Source organism: Ranitomeya imitator, chromosome 7 (assembly GCF_032444005.1).
Source record: "Ranitomeya imitator isolate aRanImi1 chromosome 7, aRanImi1.pri, whole genome shotgun sequence".
Taxonomy (NCBI): Eukaryota; Metazoa; Chordata; class Amphibia; order Anura; family Dendrobatidae; genus Ranitomeya; species Ranitomeya imitator.
The window spans coordinates 1,072,009-1,092,688 of record NC_091288.1 but is presented as its reverse complement, the minus strand read 5'-3'; the positions used below and the strand labels follow the sequence as shown (position 1 = coordinate 1,092,688).

Here is a 20,680-nt window from a genome sequence, read left to right as displayed (position 1 = left end):
CACCGTGCCTCCTGGGTGTAGGTGCTGACAGGTAATGTGCAATTAGCTGTCCTGCCGGTCTCTGAAGTAAGGCATAGAGGTCCTTACTACCTTGTTGTTCTGGCTACTGGCATTCTGCGCCTCAGGAGGAGGCAGCCTGTTCAGAGCTGGTCCCCTTCTGGAATCCTCGCCTGTGCTTTGCTTTCCTACAAGCTCGCTGCAATACAATTCTGCCTTCAAAATGTCTCTTTCTGGGAGCTGCAGCTCTGAGGGCATGCACAGCTCCGTGGACCCTCTCCTCTGTATATATATATATATATTTATATTATATATATGAGGAGGCACCTAGTAAGTAGGACCAGAAGCTCCTGTGTACGTATGACTAAGAGCAGAAAAATGCGGCAGCACTCACCCTGTAATGGTCCAATGCTTTTATTCAAGACATGAGGATTTACAGCTTCACGGTCCGGGGGAGTGCAGGTGAACGGGAGGTGAGCAGGGATCAATTTTTCTTCAGGTCTCTGGAAAACAAAGCAGTTCTCACAACAATGTTAGAAGCAGTCTCTTGTCTTTAAATGCTTCTTTGTAAAACCAGTAGGAAGCACCTTTAAGAAGGTGTTAACTATTTACAAGCAAAGTTTGTGAGCCACTCACTGTCCATGATTCCAGTGTCTTTAAATGGAAGGCAACTGTGCAACTTGTGCAAAACTTAGGATCCCTTTAAACAGGGGACCCCTTTAAGTGGAAACCCTGGTAGGGTTTGATGAACTTGTGAACAGCAACAGTCATTTTAAATTTGCAGCAAAAGATGAACATGTAACTATTTACAGTAATTTTCACATTTTCTTTGTTCTACTGTAGCAGTTGCCAAGGCATCAGCTGGTAACGAACACTTCCTGGCCTGGAAAGATTTGTATCCAGATCCTCATCTGATGCTATATCAACGTCATTGGTTTGCCTCTCATGTATGGTCAAGTCATTAGCTGCTATCAATGTTCATGTAGCTTGAGTACGGATGTCAGCTATTGCAGTTGCCACAGCAGTTGTCTCAGTGGTGGTGATTATGCACACAGTAGTAGTAGCGTTGGTTTGAGGAGTTGCAGGCTCTGTAACCGGAGGAATAGTGGCGGTATCAACGTTGACACTAGGTGGCATTGTGGTGGGTATGTGTTTCCTAACGTTTCGAGCGCACCAACCCTTTTCATCCCGGTGACGGGTGTAGGTCACATGATCCCCTCGGCATAGATTCCCGTTCAGGATGTCCCTCCCGGAGATGAGATTCCACATCACTGCGGGTGACATAGACCTTCGTCGGCAGCCCGGATTCCTGAATGAAACCCCAACCCCTTTTAGGGTAGAAGGCCACCACTACACCCCATCTTGCTGGTCCTTTGTCACTTCGCTGGGTGTTATGGGTCTGTGCATTGCGTTGGGCCTCACTCCCTTGGTCCTCCTTCCATTTTAGTACCAGACGTCGGTTATATTCCTCCCAGGTGAGGGCTTCAATATGGGACCCTTCTGGTTGGGCCTCCCCAGGGGACCCGATTGATTCTGCTCTCAGATTGTCCGATTGAAAAACCACCCCCTTGGGGCTCACCTCCAGCGGTGTGCCTATGGATGTTGGGAGCGGGCCTGTCAGCGTCTCGTCGCCAGTGGTTATAGTCGCTGGAGCGGGGTTAGTGACTGCGAGAAGAGCGGTCGCTGGAGCGGGATTGGTCACCGGAGCAGGGTCGCTTTCTGTACCTGCGCCTGATGTGGTTCCACCGATGTCGGTCCACTCCGCTGATGAGGATGCTGGAGTCGGCTGCTGCACGGACTGCGACTCCTCCAGTGCGTTCTTCCTGCACAGGACCGACTTCCATTTCTTCACCGTGGTCAGCTCAGTGTCCAGGAGCTGGTGGGTCAGCTCCTCCATTTGCGGTTCCAAGAAGTCCGGATCCTCTGGCAGCGACGAGTCTGGGTTCTCCTCCGTTTCCCTGGGATAGTCTTGGATCGCTTTGTCGTCCATCGGGTACACGCTGGTCGCCATCTCTTCTTCCGGATCTGCGGCCGCACATGCACACGGCTCCTCCATCTCTTGGGGGCAGGGCTTCTTCTTCACCTTGTTCCCGCCATTGCATATCAGGAGGCAGACCTCTTTGGCAGATGGGCAGGTCCTCATCGTGTAATAGCATTCATAGGGGGTGTTCATCACTGTTTGCGCCGCTTTGGTAGTCTCCTCCTATGCTGGCACACCCTTCTCCGGTGCTCATCGTGGCGTTGTAAAGGCGGCGGTTTTGGCTGCAATTTTGGCGGTACACAGTCTCTGAGCACAAAACAGTTAGGCAGAGTCCTTTAGGCGCACATGACCCGATTTTCAGGGTCAGTCCTTCCTGTTCGTGACGCCAAGTTGGAGCACCCAGTCAGGGCCGTGGGGTACTCGGAACCGGGTCCGGTAGGCCCAAAGGGAGGATGTCATGGTGGCTGACCTGGTCCGTGGCCCTGGAACGTCCGTATAAAAGGGAAAGGTCTTTAAAGGGTTAAAGTTTATGTTCGTGAAGCCACCTGTGGTATTCGGTCAGGGTGGCCCGCGCTGCTTTAAGGGGTCTTCTGGGGTGATGTTATGGCAGCTAGATGGTATATGTTCCCACAGGTGAAGTATATCCCCAGGGCTTCCCAGTGTGTAGATGGCAGAATGACGAGAAGTGCAGTGAAGAACGAGGACACAGGTTTGCAGTCTCTTTACCTCGTTTACTGAAGTCTTCAGCAGCCACCGTCCAGGGCACCAAATCACAGGGCAGGTAGAATCCGGCCGGTTTGGAGGCAAGTCCAGAGTCCCCATGTCCAAGTGGAAATCAATAGTCTTCCCTTGCACTGTAGTGGTGTAGTCCCTTACTGCATAAGCTTCAAATAAGATCCTCACAGATGTTGTGTCTCTCTCTCTGTCCCCCGTAGTCGGATAGGGCAATACCCGTATGACTGGTGGCTTGAGGCTGTTTATAGGGACTCTAGCATGCCCCAGCCTCTGAAGGATGCCACCGTGCCTCCTGGGTGTAGGTGCGGACAGGTAACGTGCAAATAGCTGTCCTGCCGGTCTCTGAAGTAAGGCATAGAGGTCCTTACTCCATCGGTGTTCTGGCTACTGGTTATCTGCGCCTCAGAAGGAGGCAGCCTGTTCGGGGCTGGTCCCCTTCTGGAATCCTCGTCTGTGCTTTGCTTTCCTACAAGCTTGCTGCAATACAATTCTGCCTTCAAAATGTCTCTTTCTGGGAGCTGCAGCTCTGAGGGCATGCACAGCTCCGTGGACCCTCTCCTCTGTCCTCTGACAGAAATTCGCTCCTGCCAGGAACAGCTTCCCTGAAGGACTGACTAACTTTTCCTACAGACTACCTATATATATATATATATATATATATATATACACCTAGTAAGTAGGATCAGAAGCTCCCCTTGGTGGCCTGGAATGTGAATGTGTTGCATGTTTGTGATACCTGAATGCAGTTATCCTTCATTGCCTCCAAACATAGCATCACTCTCCTCGTGGGGAAAACAATACCACTGTGATGACCAGGACCCTGGGGCGCCACACGCACACTTGTCTATATAAGACCTCACAGCTCACAGTGCATGTCAGACCAAATAAGAATCATGAGGTCAAAGGAACTGGCCGAGGAGCTCAGAGACAGAATTGTGGCAAGGCACAAATATGGCCAATGTTACAACAGAATTTCTGCAGTACTCAAGGTTCTCAAGAGCACAGTGGCCTCCATAATTCTTAATTGGAAGAAGTTTGGGACCACCAGAAGTCTTCCTAGACCTGGCCGTCCAGCCAAACTGAGCAATCGTGGGAGAAGAGCCCTGGTGAGAGATAAAGAAGAACCCCAAGATCACTGTGGCTGAGCTCCAGAGATGCAGGAGGGAGATGGGAGAAAGTTCCATAAAGTCAACTCTAACTGCAGCCTCCACCAGTCAGGCCTTTATGGCAGAGTGGCCCGATGGATGTCTCTCCTCAGTGCAAGACATATGAAAGCCCGCATAGTTTGCTAAAAAACACATGAAGGACTCCCAGACTATGAGAAATAAGATTCTCTGGTCTGATGAGACGAAGATAGATCTTTTAGGTGATAATTCTAACCGGTATGTGTAGAGAAAACCAGGCACTGCTCATCACCTGCCCAATACAATCCCAACAGTGAAACATGGTGGTGGCAGCATTATGCTATGGGGTGTTTTTCAGCTGCAGGGACAGGACGACTGGTTGTCATTAAAGGAAACATGAATGCGGCCAAGTACAGAGATATCCTGGATGAAAATCTCTTCCAGAGTGCTCTGGACCTCAGACTTTGCCGAAGGTTCACCTTCCAACAAGACAATGACCCTAAGCACACAGCTAAAATAACAAAGGAGCGGCTTCAGAACAACTCTGTGACCATTCTTGACCGGCCCAACCAGAGCCCTGACCTAAACCCAATTGAGCATCTCTGGAGAGACCTGAAAATGGTGTCCACCAACGTTCACCATCCAACCTGACGGAACTGGAGAGGATCTGCAAGGAAGAATGGCCGAGGATCCCCAAATCCAGGGGGGAAAAATTTGTTGCACCATTCCCAAGAAGACTCATGGCTGTACGAGCTCAAAAGGTGCTTCTACTCAATACAGAGCAAAGGGTCTGAAGACTTATGGCCATGTGATATTTCAGTTTTTCTTTTTTAATAAATTTGCAAAAATCTCTACATTTCTGTTTTTTTTTTCAGTCAGGATGGGGTGCAGAGTGAACATTAATAAGAAAAAAAATTAACATTTTTGAATTTACCAAATGGCTGCAATGAAACAAAGAGTGAAAAATTTAAAGGGGTCTGAATACTTTCCGTACCCACTGTATATGGGGCCAGAAACCCGGTATCATGGAAAATTTAACCGAGAAATGGACATGTGGATTCATGGATTGAGATAAAAGAGCGGAGCAATGTTAAATTATATATTTAATCGCCTTAAGGGTTAGTTGGTGGAGTGTGAATTCTGACTTTGGAGCTGGAAAGCGGGATCACTTGCGGAGCCAGGTATCTTGTTACATCTACACATGCTTACAGGACGATTGTAAGCTACCATTACATCCCCCATAGTATATCCACTCACTGTGCACAGGAACTTTTCTGTTTTGGTGTATTTTTAACGTGATATAAATAAAAATCATTTTAAGAGTCATATGTTCACCTGACAAATATTCCCTTATAAATATATACTATTTATGCTGCTCGACCTTGAGCGCTGTATGTCGCTACTCTACTGTTAGTGCCATGCATGAGTACTCTCCCGCGAGCGCTGTGGGTGGCTACTCTACTGCTAGTGCCATGCATGAGTACTCTCCCGCGAGCGCTGTGGGTGGCTACTCTACTGCTAGTGCCATGCATGAGTACTCTCCCGCGAGCGCTGTGGGTGGCTACTCTACTGCTAGTGCCATGCATGAGTACTCTCCCGCGAGCGCTGTGGGTGGCTACTCTACTGCTAGTGCCATGCATGAGTACTCTCCCACGAGCGCTGTGTGTGGCTACTCTACTGCTAGTGCGATGCATGAGTACTCTCCCACGAGCGCTGTGTGTGGCTACTCTACTGCTAGTGCCATGCATGCGTACACTCCCGCAAGCGCTGTGGGTGGCTACTCTACTGCTAGTGCCATGCATGAGTACTCTCCCGCGAGCGCTGTGTGTGGCTACTCTACTGCTAGTGCCATGCATGAGTACTCTCCCGCGAGCGCTGTGTGTGGCTACTCTACTGCTAGTGCCATGCATGAGTACTCTCCCACGAGCGCTGTGGGTGGCTACTCTACTGCTAGTGCCATGCATGAGTACTCTCCCGCGAGCGCTGTGTGTGGCTACTCTACTGCTAGTGCCATGCATGAGTACTCTCCCGCGAGCGCTGTGTGTGGCTACTCTACTGCTAGTGCCATGCATGAGTACTCTCCCACGAGCGCTGTGTGTGGCTACTCTACTGCTAGTGCCATGCATGAGTACTCTCCCGTGAGCGCTGTGTGTGGCTACTCTACTGCTAGTGCCATGCATGAGTACTCTCCCGCGAGCGCTGTGTGTGGCTACTCTACTGCTAGTGCGATGCATGAGTACTCTCCCACGAGCGCTGTGGGTGGCTACTCTACTGCTAGTGCCATGCATGAGTACTCTCCCGCGAGCGCTGTGTGTGGCTACTCTACTGCTAGTGCCATGCATGAGTACTCTCCCGCGAGCGCTGTGTGTGGCTACTCTACTGCTAGTGCCATGCATGAGTACTCTCCCACGAGCGCTGTGGGTGGCTACTCTACTGCTAGTGCCATGCATGAGTACTCTCCCGCGAGCGCTGTGTGTGGCTACTCTACTGCTAGTGCCATGCATGAGTACTCTCCCGCGAGCGCTGTGTGTGGCTACTCTACTGCTAGTGCCATGCATGAGTACTCTCCCACGAGCGCTGTGTGTGGCTACTCTACTGCTAGTGCCATGCATGAGTACTCTCCCGTGAGCGCTGTGTGTGGCTACTCTACTGCTAGTGCCATGCATGAGTACTCTCCCGCGAGCGCTGTGTGTGGCTACTCTACTGCTAGTGCCATGCATGAGTACTCTCCCGCGAGCGCTGTGTGTGGCTACTCTACTGCTAGTGCCATGCATGAGTACTCTCCCGCGAGCGCTGTGGGTGGCTACTCTGCCGCGAGCACAATGCGTGGCCGATTATATGATTATTTAACTCACATTTCCGGATATCTGACCATTTTATCACTGGGACCAAACAATCTGTAAATTCATGTTCTCCAGTGATGTGGACATGAGTTTGAGGTTCAAGGCCGTAATGAGACCAGAGAAGAAACAATACGTTTTCTCACCTGGACACTAAACATGGCGATGTGGTGGAACTCTCCACGGCCACCTTGTTTCACAGGGACCGTCATAAAGAACCGGCTGCCATCTTTAGAAAATATTGGTTCCTCATTCTGTGGAAAAAAGATCAAAAAGCATCAACCTTTCATTGACTCCACCATAAATATTCTCTTCAGTAACGGTCGGGATTATCTTATGTAATAATAATAATAATAATCTTTATTTTTATATAGCGCTAACATATTCCGCAGCGCTTTACAGTTTTGCACACATTATCATCACTGTCCCCGATTGGGCTCACAATCTAGAATTCCTATCAGTATGTCTTTGGAATGTGGGAGGAAACCGGAGTGCCCGGAGGAAACCCACGCAAACACGGAGAGAACATACAAACTCTTTGCAGATGTTGTCCTGGGTGGGATTAGAACCCAGGACTCCAGCGCTGCAAGGCTGCTGTGCTAACCACTGCGCCACCGTGCTGCCCTAATATTCTGCATGCTACTGCGGCCAGCATCAGCAATACATTGCCTATCTGCTGGCCCTATTATGTCAACCGATAGCTCCCTGTGTCCTCACATATTATACCCCTGTGCCCTACACTATCTTTACCCCAGGTACCCACCTCTACATTCTGTGCCCTAAGCTCTATCTTCTGTGCCTCGCCTTTCCACCTCGGCACTCTGTTCCCAGCCTTCCTTCTTCCTGTGCCTGGCTCTCCCACCTCGACTTCCTGTGCCCCACCCTCCTGCGTTCTGTGCTCTTCCTTCTTGCACCCCGCCCTCCTGCCTAATGTGGCCCACCCTCCTATCTCTTGTGCCATCCCACCTCAGCATCCTGTGCCCTGCCTTTCTGAGCCGGCACCCTAAACCCTGCTTTCCCATCTCTGTACCCTATACTCCGCCCTTCTGTCTACGGTGATGTCTTCCTGGCTCCTGTGCCTCGCCCTCCTGCCTTCCCACCTAAATGTCATGTGCCCCACCCTCTCACCTCAGCACCTTATGTATCGTCCTCCCTCTGCGTTTCGTGCCAAGCCCTCCCACCTCTGCATCCTTAATGTTGCCAACTCGACTTTATATCTTTTCTGGATAGCTTATCGAAAAAACACGGACAGAAAATATTTTTTACGGACACATTGGAAAACCAGAATAAATCCTTCTGATTATCAGTGATCCGTATCCATAACCCAATAATCCAATATATGAGACATCGGCTGCGGTCACTGGAAATCATGATAATCACAGTCGGGATAATCTGTAGAAGTTCCTTCACCCTCAAAAAAATCAGATGATTTAATTGTTTTTTAACGGACGGTGCAAGAAAGTGCTCTCTTTTTATGGACTGTGCTGGAATTTCTGGACAATTGGCAAACTAGACGTCCTTTGCTCGGGCGCCCGGCATCTACAGTCCTGGCAATCTTTACCTGTTTTGCCAGCCATACTTCAGAGACAATTTCATATTTCTGTAACAGAAAAATTGTTGCAATGAATGTGAGTAATTATGAGTCCGGAATTCCCAATAACACAACCTGTGAGGGTCTGGGAGGCTCAAGAGCTGCAGAATTGTGGAGTCGCTAGACACCTATGGGAGACATGGGTGATGTATCCTCTTACTTTGCTGCAGGCCCCGGTGGTTGTTTCACAGACAGTGAGGATGGAGATGTTCTGCATTCGGTTCAGCCATCTGACCACGGCCCGGGTGTTACTGATCCACTTCACCATTGTGATGTAATAATCCCTGAAGGAGGAAGAGGAAGAAAGTCAAAGAGGATAGGGGGGACACATGAGGAAAAGGGAAAGAAAGGGGGGGTGAGACAAAAAGGAGGTGAGAAGGAGACAAAGAAAAGGTAAGGGGGAGACAAAGAGGAAATAAGGGGGTCACAAAGTGTAATGCTGGTGGGTGTGGACCCTGGAGGGATTTAAAAAAGTGACTGCCTGTGTGGCACCCCAGGAGTTCGGGTACCACAGTGATGCTACTTTCCTCTCGGGGAGGGTACTGCCATGCATGGAGATAAGTGGTATCCCTTTGGCAGGTAAGCCTTACACACAACACCTAACTCCAGGGCAGAAGGAGGACCTCAAAACCCTGTTTTATGGCAACTTCCCTAATATCCATCCTGGTCTGGAGGAGGAGTTAGTCAGTCTGTGAGGGACAAGAGACAGGGAAGGAGCAGAGGAGAGATTAGGAGCTTAAGGAGGCTGTGACTTGGCCTCCTGTGAGCCAGAACGCAGAAACCGGGCACCGGGAGCCCGAGATTGTGGATAACTGCAAGGTCCACAGTGGAACCGGAGGGCATAGGACTGTATGTTAATTGCCCATACAATTCCTGAGGTACAGCAGCAGATAGAGCCTGGAGTCACCGTGTCAGAGACCCCCAAGAGAACAGCTCAAGCTGCCAACCGTGCAGGTACTGTCCCAGGACAGGAGAGAGGAAGAGGTACCTTGTGAGCAAACTAAAGGCAGCAAGGGACCTGAAAACCAGCGCATAGTGGAAGGCTCCCAACCTGACCTGCTAAGGGGATTACTGCTTGTTTTCAGGCTGCCTGGACTCCTTCCGCACCTGTTGCCGGTACCCTGGACTAGGCCCGATAACATCAGTAAACCAGGTAAAGACTGCAACTCTGTGTCATCCGTTGTTTACCGACAACACATCATCCTTGCCATATACCTTAGGAGCCCTGGGGACCCCGCTTCACCTGTGGGAAGCATCACCATCTTGCTGCAACAACATCACCCCAGAGGACCCCTTTAAGCCGCATCGCTCCCTCTGACCGAGAACCACAGGTGGCGTCACAAATAAACTTTATTCCAAAATACCCTTTAAAGACTTTCCCCTTAACTTGAGTGCCCAGGGCACGCACCGGGTCGCTGCCACAGTGACCACCCCCTTAATTGCGACCGAACCCGGTGCCGAGTACCTCAGGCCCTAGTAGGGCGACTCACCTGATTTTCACTATGGCCTCTGGTGGTGAGGTTAGACTTGACTGCAGGTAGTCACCAGGTACCACTCCAGGGCAATCTTCCGGTCTACTGACCGGAGGGTTAGTGGCACAGCTGCATGGCACAAAAGGGCAAAGAGTAAATGTGGTCAGGTGGCGCGAGGTCTGGGCAAGCAGCACAAGATCAGTAGGCGAAACCGAAGTCAAGGGTGGAGAGGTCAGGCAGGATGGGAGAACTAGCTGGGTCACCAACAGGAAGTGGAATACAGAAGAAAGCATACAAGTGAACAAAAAGGATAGGAACCAATGTTTGTGCAAGAGGTGCTGGAAGGAGCTGCCTTATACAGAGGCTGCTCTCATGGGAGAAGACGAGGAGCCAGATTTCTGCAGGACATAGCAAGGTTAAATTCCTGCAGAGACCGGCCACACTCCCCTAAGGCCAGATGGAGCCACCATGCCAACTAGCAGTGTAAAGGAGCGCCTCTTTAGATTAGTCCAATGGAGAAACTGCTCAAGAATCGCAGGGGTATAGATGTTGTCGGAAGGCTCCCAAGGACTGAAACTCTTTAAATCAACTAGATAAAAGGTCCTCCCCCACGCTTCTTGGAATCCAAGATGTCCTTTGCCTCAGGCACAGGCATAAAGGTCAGAGTAAAGAGCTTGGAGAAACGGTTAAGAACCACCTGTGACGGGGTTTGCGACAGAGCAGCAAGAGACACCAGGCCGATAAACAATCCAACAAGATTTATTGGAACAGGGAACTGGGATAACACAAATGAAGGTAATTCTGCAGCGTCCGTAATGAGTCCACACTGAGTCCACACAAAGGGAACAGATCCGGGGGCGCCACCCGGCAATCCGATGCCAGGGAAATAGAAATAGTCCTTGAGTGAATTCAATGGCTCCAGCAGATGAGGGCCACAACACAGTCCAATGTGGCAGCTTTTAACCCTCCACACACTGGCACCAGGATCTCGCCTCAGCATAAGATCCCAGCCCTTCCCAAGTCACCACACAACTACAGTCTTCAGATTCAGTCCTTAAATCCACCAGGGTGGTGAGACCTCACAATACCATGTGGCAAAATGATCTCTCACCTCCATACATACCAGGATCCAGCTGCAGCAGCATATCCTTGTCCTTCACAGCACACAGCATCAACTAACAGAAGATGTGGCTTGTTGTCCTACCACTATTAGTATCTCTGCCCAACAAAGGGGCTGATCCCAACACCCACCCCCTTAAACATAGCTTCAAGGATTAAGAAAGTTCCAGAAACCCTGTCTGCAGTCTCTACAGGTTTGTGTATTGAAGATGCCTCCTGCAGAGGGGAACAAAGACAAGCATGCCCCCACCAGATACAGGGCAAGGAATGCTAATGTAAGCCTGATTAAAGTATGGTCCTTGTGTACAGGCTGGGGTGACACTCTGTTACATCACCTGTTTGAGGAGAGAGATGTTGAAGGAATTGGGGATCCGTAGACTCACAGGGAGCTGAAGTCTGTAGGTCACCGGATTGAATTGCTTAAAGGGAACCCGTCTGCAGGATTGTGCACAATAACTGCAGACAGTGTCAAGTCGGCGTCGTTATACTGATTAAAATGATACCTGGTGATGAAATACGTCTTGTGGTTGTTATTAATCTTTATTTTCAGTTAATGATATGCGAGTTGGTCATCACCATTCTTCCCCATATCTGTGAATGCTGATTGAAGGACAATTGTTAACCATAAAAATAGGTTATATGCATCTGTATGAGAGCCAGAGATTCATCCAAGACATCCAAAGGACCAGAGCAGCACAGCAGCCATCATGGCTCCATCATGAGGGACACAGATGTATTATTCGACAGGATGTCAGCTTAGAGGACCTTGGCCTAGGATGGAAGAATACCGATCTGCTCCATTCACCATTGCTGAACCATGGATATGTTTGGGGAAACCAGGTTGGGACCATCTGGTCACCTGGCCATGTACATAAATGAACTGTCATCTTCCTAAGATTGTCGTTACCTCCTCTCTGTGTGCATGCCACAGGTGGAGTAGTCAACCCTGGAAGCTGTAAAGTAACAGTTGCTCTTATCCTGGCGAATCAGCGGAAGGGTGAGACTCTGTAATGTGCACCATCTTGGGTATTTTGCTGGGACTGTTCTATGTGTTATATGCCTGTTTGGTTGTTCAATAAAGTATTGCCACACTATTTTACCCTCACCCTGTGTTGTCTGAGTAGTGTTAAACCCACGGTAAAAGAAGAGCGGGCGTTCAGTGGGACGATCCCTGCAGAAATTGATGGATGTACCGCCTCTGGGAAGGAAGGTCAGAGGAGAATATCAGGATATCGTCCAAATACACAACCACGGAAACATAGAGGAGATTCTGGAAGATGTAATTAGTAACCCTAATGAAACACGACTGGTGTATTACACAGCCCAAAAGGCTTGATGAGATACTCGTAGTGGCTATCAAGGGTATTAAAGGCTGTCTTCCATTAGTCGCCCTTTAAAGATACGAATCAAGCCTATCAGAGGTCTAGGATTTTCTCAAATTACTCAGAAATCAGAAGCAGCGAGTACTTGTTCTTTGCAGTGATTTTACTGAGACCTTGATAGTCTATACAGGGGCATAGAGAACCATAATTCTTAGTCACGAAGCTAGCTCAGGCAGGAGAAGAGGATTTACGGATGAATCCCTTGGCCAAATTCTCCTGATGTATTCTAACATGGCTCGAATCTCAGGTAGAGATAGTGCATACAACCGTCCCCGGGGTGGTGAAGTGCCAGGATAAGGATGACAGCACAGTCATAAGGTGTATTGGGTGACACGACCTCTGTCTTCTTTTCACATAAGACATCCGCAAGGCACAGTATTGAATGGGCAACTGTGATGGATCGTACAGGGGAAGGGGTGTGTCAACTTCAGGGGAGGGGAGCGAATGACCCAGCAGGGATTGGCTCTCTGGTGCTACCACTTACCTCGGGTCAGTCAGGGAACTGCACTGATGGCAAATAGTCACTGGAAAGGCTTCCCTTATAGATAGAGTTATTGAGGCGCTCCCAGTGAGGGGGGATATATATCACCAGTCCAGGCTGGGGATATGTATATATATACAAACCTCCCAGGCCGTCACTGTGGGATATCCTCACTTACACAATGTGGTATGCTGCCACCAGTTCCTCGTTAGATATAAGCCCCGTCCGACAACAGGCTTATGTCGGGTCAGAAACTAACCCCAGGAAAGGTATGTTAACCAGCCGAGCGTGCAGACATAGGGATTCGTGAATCGAGATAAAAGAGCAAGATTAATTTAATATTTAATCGCCGGAAGGTGCACTAGAAGATACAGTTATATAAATATACAAGAATATAGAAGTATACAGTCAGGAGTGTAGTACAAGGGTAGGATACAGATAGATTACCGTGTTATGTAGCATGTGACCACAAGGAGGCGTTGATGAATCACAGGTCCAAATCTTTGTTACGTAATTCTCTGGCCACGTCAGCTAATGGGCCTCCTGCCAGTAGAAGAACTGCATCCAAAAAAGAGGAGCTGCCTATTATCCCCTAGGCTGCCCCATCCCACATGCTGTGCCCACCTCTGGGCTGTGCAGCCTCTCTCCATGGTTTTCTGGCCAAAACCATGGATGCCCATAACTTTCCGCTCGAAGCTCTAAATGGGTTGGCAGTGGCGCCACTGGGTTCTGCTGGATTTTATCTGTGCAGGGAATCCAAATATGACAGTGTAACTGACAGCGTAATGAAGTAAACAGGTTCAGCCAGGAGTTGTCCATCTATGGAGGTAATAGTCAGGATGATCCAGCAGTTGTGTAGTGAGCTAAAGTCAAGAGACCAGATCCAGTTTATGAAATTACCTGAAGAGCCGGAATCCAGATGGGCAGAGATGGAGAGAGACTTCTCCAGCCAGGTCAAGGTAAGTTCACACATTAGTCTTGAAGAGCAATCACTTCACCTAGGATCGTCTCTCCTTTTAACCCTAGGTGCTGGAATTTCTCGGTCTCACGGGGCACTGGCGAAAAAATGTCCCTTGCCACAATATAGACAAATGTTTGCTATGTGTCTCTGCTATCATTCCTGTATAAAAAGTGAAGTGCCCTCTACCTCCAATGTAGTAGTAAAGGGATCTAGAAGTTTAGAGTCAGTCTGGATGGTCCTCTGGCACAAGGAGATGCTGAAGCTAGTTCCTGAGCTCACTCATGAAAGCAGGATGGTAAGTCACTGCCAGCCAAATTGTCCTTAACTCGACCGGACAAACACTGCCAGAAGGTCGCCACCAGGGCTTCTTCATTCCAAGCCAGCTCCGTCGCCAAAGTATGGAAGTGTAAGGCATACTGAGCCATAGTATCCATGGTCTGCCTTAGACTCAACAGGGACCAGGCAACAGAGAGGTACAACTTGGAACCTCAAAAACCGCATGGAACATCTCTAGGAACTTCTCCACATTGCAGGTTTCCGGACCACCATGCTCCGAAATAAGGTTCACCCAAGCCAGAGCTTGTCCAGACGCCAAATAGACCATAAATGTTATCTTGGTCTGGTTTGATAGGAAGAGGTGAGCATGGAGTGTAATGTGGATCTTACATTTATTTATAACACCGCTGCTCTCTTGTGGGTCTCCATAAAACTGGGATGTAAATGGAAGCTAGAGCTTGGAAGAGCCACCAAAAACCGGAGCATAAGGCGGATCCCTCATGCAGACTGATTGTCCAGAAGAGGGATGGCTGGACATGGTGGTGGACAGACCCTGCAGCTGGGTTGCTATTACATTGATGGCTAGCATCAGCTGGTCCAGACACACACACTGACAGCAGACCTCCTCGTACAGAGTTTGAACTGCCATCTTTAGGTCTATGTATCCTGATTTGTCAGTGGGGTACATGACCCGAACGTACGGTAACACTAGTGGGTGTGGACCACAGCGCCATGTGCCGGCGCCATGTGCCGGCTTACCCTGGAGTGGCGTGACTAAGTAATTACTTGGTTTTCACTATGACATCTGGTAGTGAGATTAGGCTTGGCTGCAGGCCCAACTTTAAACTTCTGCCCAGGGCCCCAATTTGTCTAAAACTGGCCCTGGGTAGACATGAAGAGGAAGCCAACGTGAGGGGGAGACGAAGAGAAGGTGAAGAGCAGACGAAAAGGAGGTTAAGGGGAGACAAAGTGGAGAAGATGTAGGGATGAAGAGGAGGTGAGGGGAAGACAATAAAGAGAAGTTGGGGCACGGATACGAAGGGGAGGTGGGGCAGGAGATCAAGAAGAGAGACGAGTCAAAAAGGAAGTGGGCTGTGATATGAAGAGAAGGAGTAAGGGGAGAATAAGAGAAGGGAGACACTCAAAGACAGGAAGGAAGACCAAGAGGGAAAAAAGGGAACAATAAACAGGAAGGCGTGAGACAAAGAAAAATGGGTGGTGGAAGAAAAGGAGGTGGTTGGAGAAACTGAAAAGAAGGATAGGGAGACACAGAAGAGGAGGGAGGAAGACATGTAAGAGGAAGAGGACAGTGAAGAATGTAGGGGGGGAGCAAAGTGTTCGAGGCTGCCGACCAAAGAAGAGGATAGTGGTAAGGGAGGAATCTGATGTGGAAGTAAGGCTGAAGAGGAGAGGTGGAAACGAAGAGACGAGGCGAAGATGATGGGGGAGATGAAAATGAGAGGGAAGACAAAATGGAGAAAGAAACGGGAAGACTATAGGGAATAAAAGTAAAAAGAAGGGGGGACAAAGACAGTGGATTGAAGAAGAGTAGTGAAGACTAAGACAGAAGGAGATATAGAATGACATGGAGACATAAAGGAGAGTAAAGATTTGGTTATGGGTATAGTACAGTTCTTTTTATACCCTGTATTATAAACCCCCAGTTATATATCAGTATTATTTATCCCTGTTTCAGTATCTGCCTATATTATATATACCCGCAATCCTCTTTTATATACCCCCGATCCTGATTAAAAATCTTGGGTCCTGTATTTGCCTGTATTATATACCCCGGTCCTGTATTACAGTATATGCACTGATCCTGCATTATATATCCCAGATCCTGTATTATATATCCCCGGTCCTGATTAAATACCTTTGATCATGTATCTGCCTGCATTATATACCCCAATCCTGTATTATATACGCTCGGTCCTGATTAAATACCTTGGGTCCTGTATCTGCCTATATTATATACCCTGATCGTGTATTATATACCCTGATCCTGTAATATATACCCCCGGTCCTGGTTAAATACAGGATGTATCTGCCTGTATTATATACCCAGGTCCTGTATCTGTGACACCCCAGGTTCCTGGTTGTCACAGTGGCATTGCTTTCCTCATGGGGAGAGTGATGTCACGCTTGGAAGCAAGGGAGGATCTTCTCTATCAGGTACACACAAGCATACAACATGTTCACACTCCAGGCCAGAAGGGGGAGCTCTGATCCAACTTGTGGGTGGTTACCCTATATATATTCTGGTCTGGAGGGAAAGTGAGTCAGTGAGTGCCAGATAGCAGACTGCAGCAGTCTGAGGCAGAGAGGAAAGCAGAGGTGCCGTGCAGCCACGAGGGTGCTGCAGCTCCTGGAAAAAGGAGAAAGAGAAAGCCGAACAGATTGTAGAGAGCGTGTAGGAGAATTTGAAGCGCAGGAGATTGTGAACTGGGGAGAATAGCTGGGACTGAGCTACCTCTCTGCAGAGTGCAGACACCGGTAGCTGGAAGACTGAGGTTATGAGGTACTCCAAGACTCACAGCAGAAACCGGCAGATCAGCTAAACTACACATCACCTGTCCACCCTATCACATGGAGACATAGTGGTCGTGATAGAGACCCTGTAAAAAGACTCGAGCCACCTGTCACACGGGTTAGTGTCCCACCTTTAAAGGAGGACAGGGAGAACAGTGAGGACCTTGACAGAAGCCATAGGAAGAAAGGGACTACACCACTGCGGTAGTAGGAAGGCTTCTAACTCCACCTGGTAGAGGGGACTCTGAACTGGCTTCCAAGCTGGCCAGACCCTGCATGTACCTGTGATCTGGTGCCTTGGACTGTGGCTGCCTGAGGTCTTCAGTAAACCAGGCAAAGAGACTGCAAACCTGTGTCCTCTGTTTCTTACTGCACCATCCACCATCTTCATCTACACATCGGGAGTCCTGGGGACCCAACTTCACCTGTGGGAAGTTATACCATCTTAGCTGCCATAACATCACCCCAGAGGACCCCTTTAAGCAGCGTCGGTCCCCTATGACTGAATACCACAGGTGGTGTCACGAACACAACCTTTATTCAAACCCCGTTTATATGGGCGCCCAGGGCCACAAACTGGGTCACCACCGCCATGACACATCCCTTTAAGGGATCCTCCTAGTCACAGGTGTTTTAATTACAGCAGGTCCAATACCTCTCCACAGAGAGAGAATTTTAGTCTAAGAAGAGGTTTCACAGGTACCCATTCAGATGGAGAAGTTTATTCTCAGCGAGGAAAGGAAAGTGTAGGACCTGGTATAAGTGAGATGCCGTAAAGAGGCTACCAGGTACACATAAAATTGGCCATTTTTATGCGCTAAACGCTCTCATTTTTCATATTTCTAGTGCAGTAATGCAGTTCAATTTTCGTGTTTCATGTTTTAGCGCTGCAGTGTGCCGCCTTATTTACTTTAAGTATCGGATCCCACGGCACTAGTGGGCGTTCCATTTTGGCGTCATGAACAGGATGGACCAACCCGAATAATCGAGTCATGTGCGCCTAAGAGACTGCTTTATTGAGAGACTGTGAACTGTAAATTGCCGCCAAAACTGCCGCCATTACAGCACCATGTGGCGTGCAGGAGGAAAAGGGCGTGTTGTCGTGGGTGGCACCTGGAGGAACGACGCGAAAACCATGGCTGCCCCTCATCAGTACTACTATGTGAGAGAAGTATGCCCATCAACAAGAGAGGTCCGCCTCCTAGTCTGGGATGGCGAGAAGAAGAGAAAGAACTGCCCACAAAGACAGGCATGGTGGAATGAAACCGCAGGAAACGAGACCAAGGAGGTAGTGCCAGAAAGCCACATGTCGGAGGGAGGTGAGCGAGCACCGGAGCATGGGGTGGAGCAGGAGGACTCCCCCAGCCGGAGTTTGCAAGAGCTGTACCCGTCACCAAAGCTGGATCCAGACTTCCTGCGGAGGGAAGTAGAAGAACTCACCCTGCAGCTCATGCGGATGCAGCTGGAGGCTGCGGCCGGGTGGAAGGAAACCTTCATCGGGAGCCTTACCGGACGACCGCCAGTAACCTTATCCAGCCCGGAGCAGAAAAGAAGATCCGGTGCTCCGGAAGAGAAGTTAATTTGTTTTTACTTCAGTGTAGGGACTATTGATAAAGATGATATAACCGTAAAGGGTAATCGCAATTTTATATTTAGCACTTGATTTTTAATGTTATAAGGAAGTTCCATTTTAGGAAAAGTTATATTTATAACCTGTAATAAAGTTATGTAACATTTAAAGTATTAATTACCTCCCATAAAGGGAAGTCGAAAAGTTTAATAACTGTTTAACCTGTTGTAAGCATTTAAAAAATTTTTGTATGTCCCTATCTAACCTGCTATTGTTCTTCTTTTCCCAGTCCGGGAGTACTGGATTTAACAGGAGGGGGTGTGTGACACCCCAGGTTCCAGGTTGTCACAGTGGCATTGCTTTCCTCACGGGGAGAGCGATGTCACGCTTGGAAGCGAGGGAGGATCTTCTCTATTAGGTACACACAAGCATACAAATGTTCACACTTCAGGCCAGAAGGGGGAGCTCTGATCCAACTTGGGGGTGGCTACCCTATATATATTCTGGTCTGGAGGGAAATTGAGTCAGTGAGTGCCAGACAGCAGACTGGAGCAGTCTGAGGCAGAGAGGAAAGCAGAGGGGCCGTGCAGCCACGAGGGTGCTGCAGCTCCTGGAAAAGGGAGAAAGTGAAAGCCGAACGGATTGTAGAGAGCGTGTAGAAGAAGTGAAGCGCAGAAGAGTGAGAACTAGGGAGAATAGCTGCAACTGAGACACCTCCCTGCAGAGCGCAGACACCGGTAGCCGGAAGACCAAGGTTGTGAGGGACTCCAAGACCCACAGCAGAAACTGGCAGAACATCTGGACTCCCTTGTCACCTGTCTGCCCTATCACATGGAGACACAGTGGTGCACAGAATAGAGCCTGGGTCATGATAGAGACCCTGTAAAAAGGCTAAAGCCACCTGTCATACGGGTTAGTGTCCCACCTTTAAGGAGTACAGAGAGAACAGTGAGGACCTGGACAGAAGCCACAGGTAGCAAGGGACTACACCACTGCGCTAGTAGGAAGGCTTCTAACTCCACCTGGTAGAGGGATTCTGAACTCGCTTCCAAGCCGGCCGGACCCTGCATGTACCTGGGATCTGGTGCCCTGGACTGTGGCTGCCTGAGGTCTTCAGTAAACCAGGTAAAGAAACTGCAAACCTGTGTCCTCTGTTTCTTACTGCACCATCCACCATCTTCATCTACACACCGGGAGCCCTGGGGACCCAACTTCACCTGTGGGAAGTTATACCATCTTAGCTGCCATAACATCACCCCAGAGGACCCGTTTAAGCAGCATCGGTCCCCTCTGACCGAATACCACAGGTGGTATTGCAAACACAAACTTTATTCAAACCCCTTTTACATGGGTGCCCAGGGCCACGGACTGGGTCGCCACCGCCGTGACACATCCCTTTAAGTATCGGACCCGGTACCGAGTACCCCACGGCCCTGGTGGGCTTTTCAGATCAGCCTATACTATATTCTTTACATCCTGTATCGTTCATGTATTATATACCACCGGTCCTGAATCAGCCTGTACTGTATTCCTCAGGTCTTGTATCTTCCCTGTATTGTATAGCTCCAGACCTGTATTATATACCCCCGTTTTGTATCAGCCTGTACTATATACCTCAGTGTTATGATCCGGTGACCTTGGAGCAGCATGAGAACTTTCACTGGAGTAGGTGGTCACTATACTGACCGCAATCCTGGACTTAACACCGCAACTAGAAGTAGCCGTGGTGTGTACCTAACCAATCCTAGACACCTCGTCACAGCCGGAGGACTAAATACCCCTAAAGATGGAAATAGGAATACTATCTTGCCTCAGAGCAGATCCCCAAAGGATAGACAGCCCCCCACAAATATTGGCGGTGAGTCGGAGAGGAAAAAACATACACAGGCAGAAAAACAGGATTTAGCACAGGAGGCCACTCTAGCTAAAATAGGACAGGATAGGACAGAGTTCTGCGCGGTCAGTATTAAAACCCTTCAAAAATATCCACAGCAGAATATACAAAAACTTCCTACATCTAACTAAAGACGCAGGAGCGTATATCTGCAACTCCAGCGAATCCTACAATCAGAGCAGGAATACAAACAAAAACAAGCACACTGCCTGTGTGCCACAGAAAAAGAAACAGACACTTATCTTTGCTGAAATAGCAGCCAAGCAGGAGAAGCCAGAAAGAGATCCATCATATCCCAAAAAACATTGACAACTGGCCAGGACTAATGAGTCCAGCAAGCCTAAATAGCCCAGTCAGCACTGCAATTAGCAGATACACCTGTCCAAGACTGCAGCCCAAGAACACTTGCATTACCATCTGCTACCACCAGAGGGAGCTCAAAAGCAGAATTCACAACACCTCAGGTCCTGTATCTTCCCTGTATTATATACCCCAAGTCCTGTACTATACATCCCTGATGCTGTATCAGCCTGTACTATATACCACAGGTACTGAATCTTCCCTATATTACCGTATATAACCCCGATCCCATATTATATATCCCTGATGCTGTATCAGCCTGTACTATATACCACAGGTCCTGAATCTTCCTTGTATTATAAACCCCCGGTCCCGTATTATATAACACCGGTGCTGTATTAGCCTGTACTATATACCTCAGGTCC

General features: G+C 48.9%; 1 protein-coding gene across 3 annotated transcripts in view; it reads right to left on the bottom strand.

The window, feature by feature from the left end:
* The window catches only part of DPP10 (dipeptidyl peptidase like 10), a 634,899-nt gene that overhangs the window by 290,178 nt on the left and 324,041 nt on the right, over positions 1 to 20,680 (bottom strand). For all 3 annotated transcript variants that reach the window (XM_069732554.1, XM_069732555.1, XM_069732553.1), the window contains 3 exons: positions 8,429 to 8,552; positions 8,239 to 8,277; positions 6,824 to 6,931 (listed from right to left, as the gene is read on the bottom strand). In XM_069732554.1, the coding sequence (XP_069588655.1) occupies positions 6,824 to 6,931; positions 8,239 to 8,277; positions 8,429 to 8,552 (271 nt within the window). The remainder of the gene's footprint in view (positions 1 to 6,823; positions 6,932 to 8,238; positions 8,278 to 8,428; positions 8,553 to 20,680) is intronic.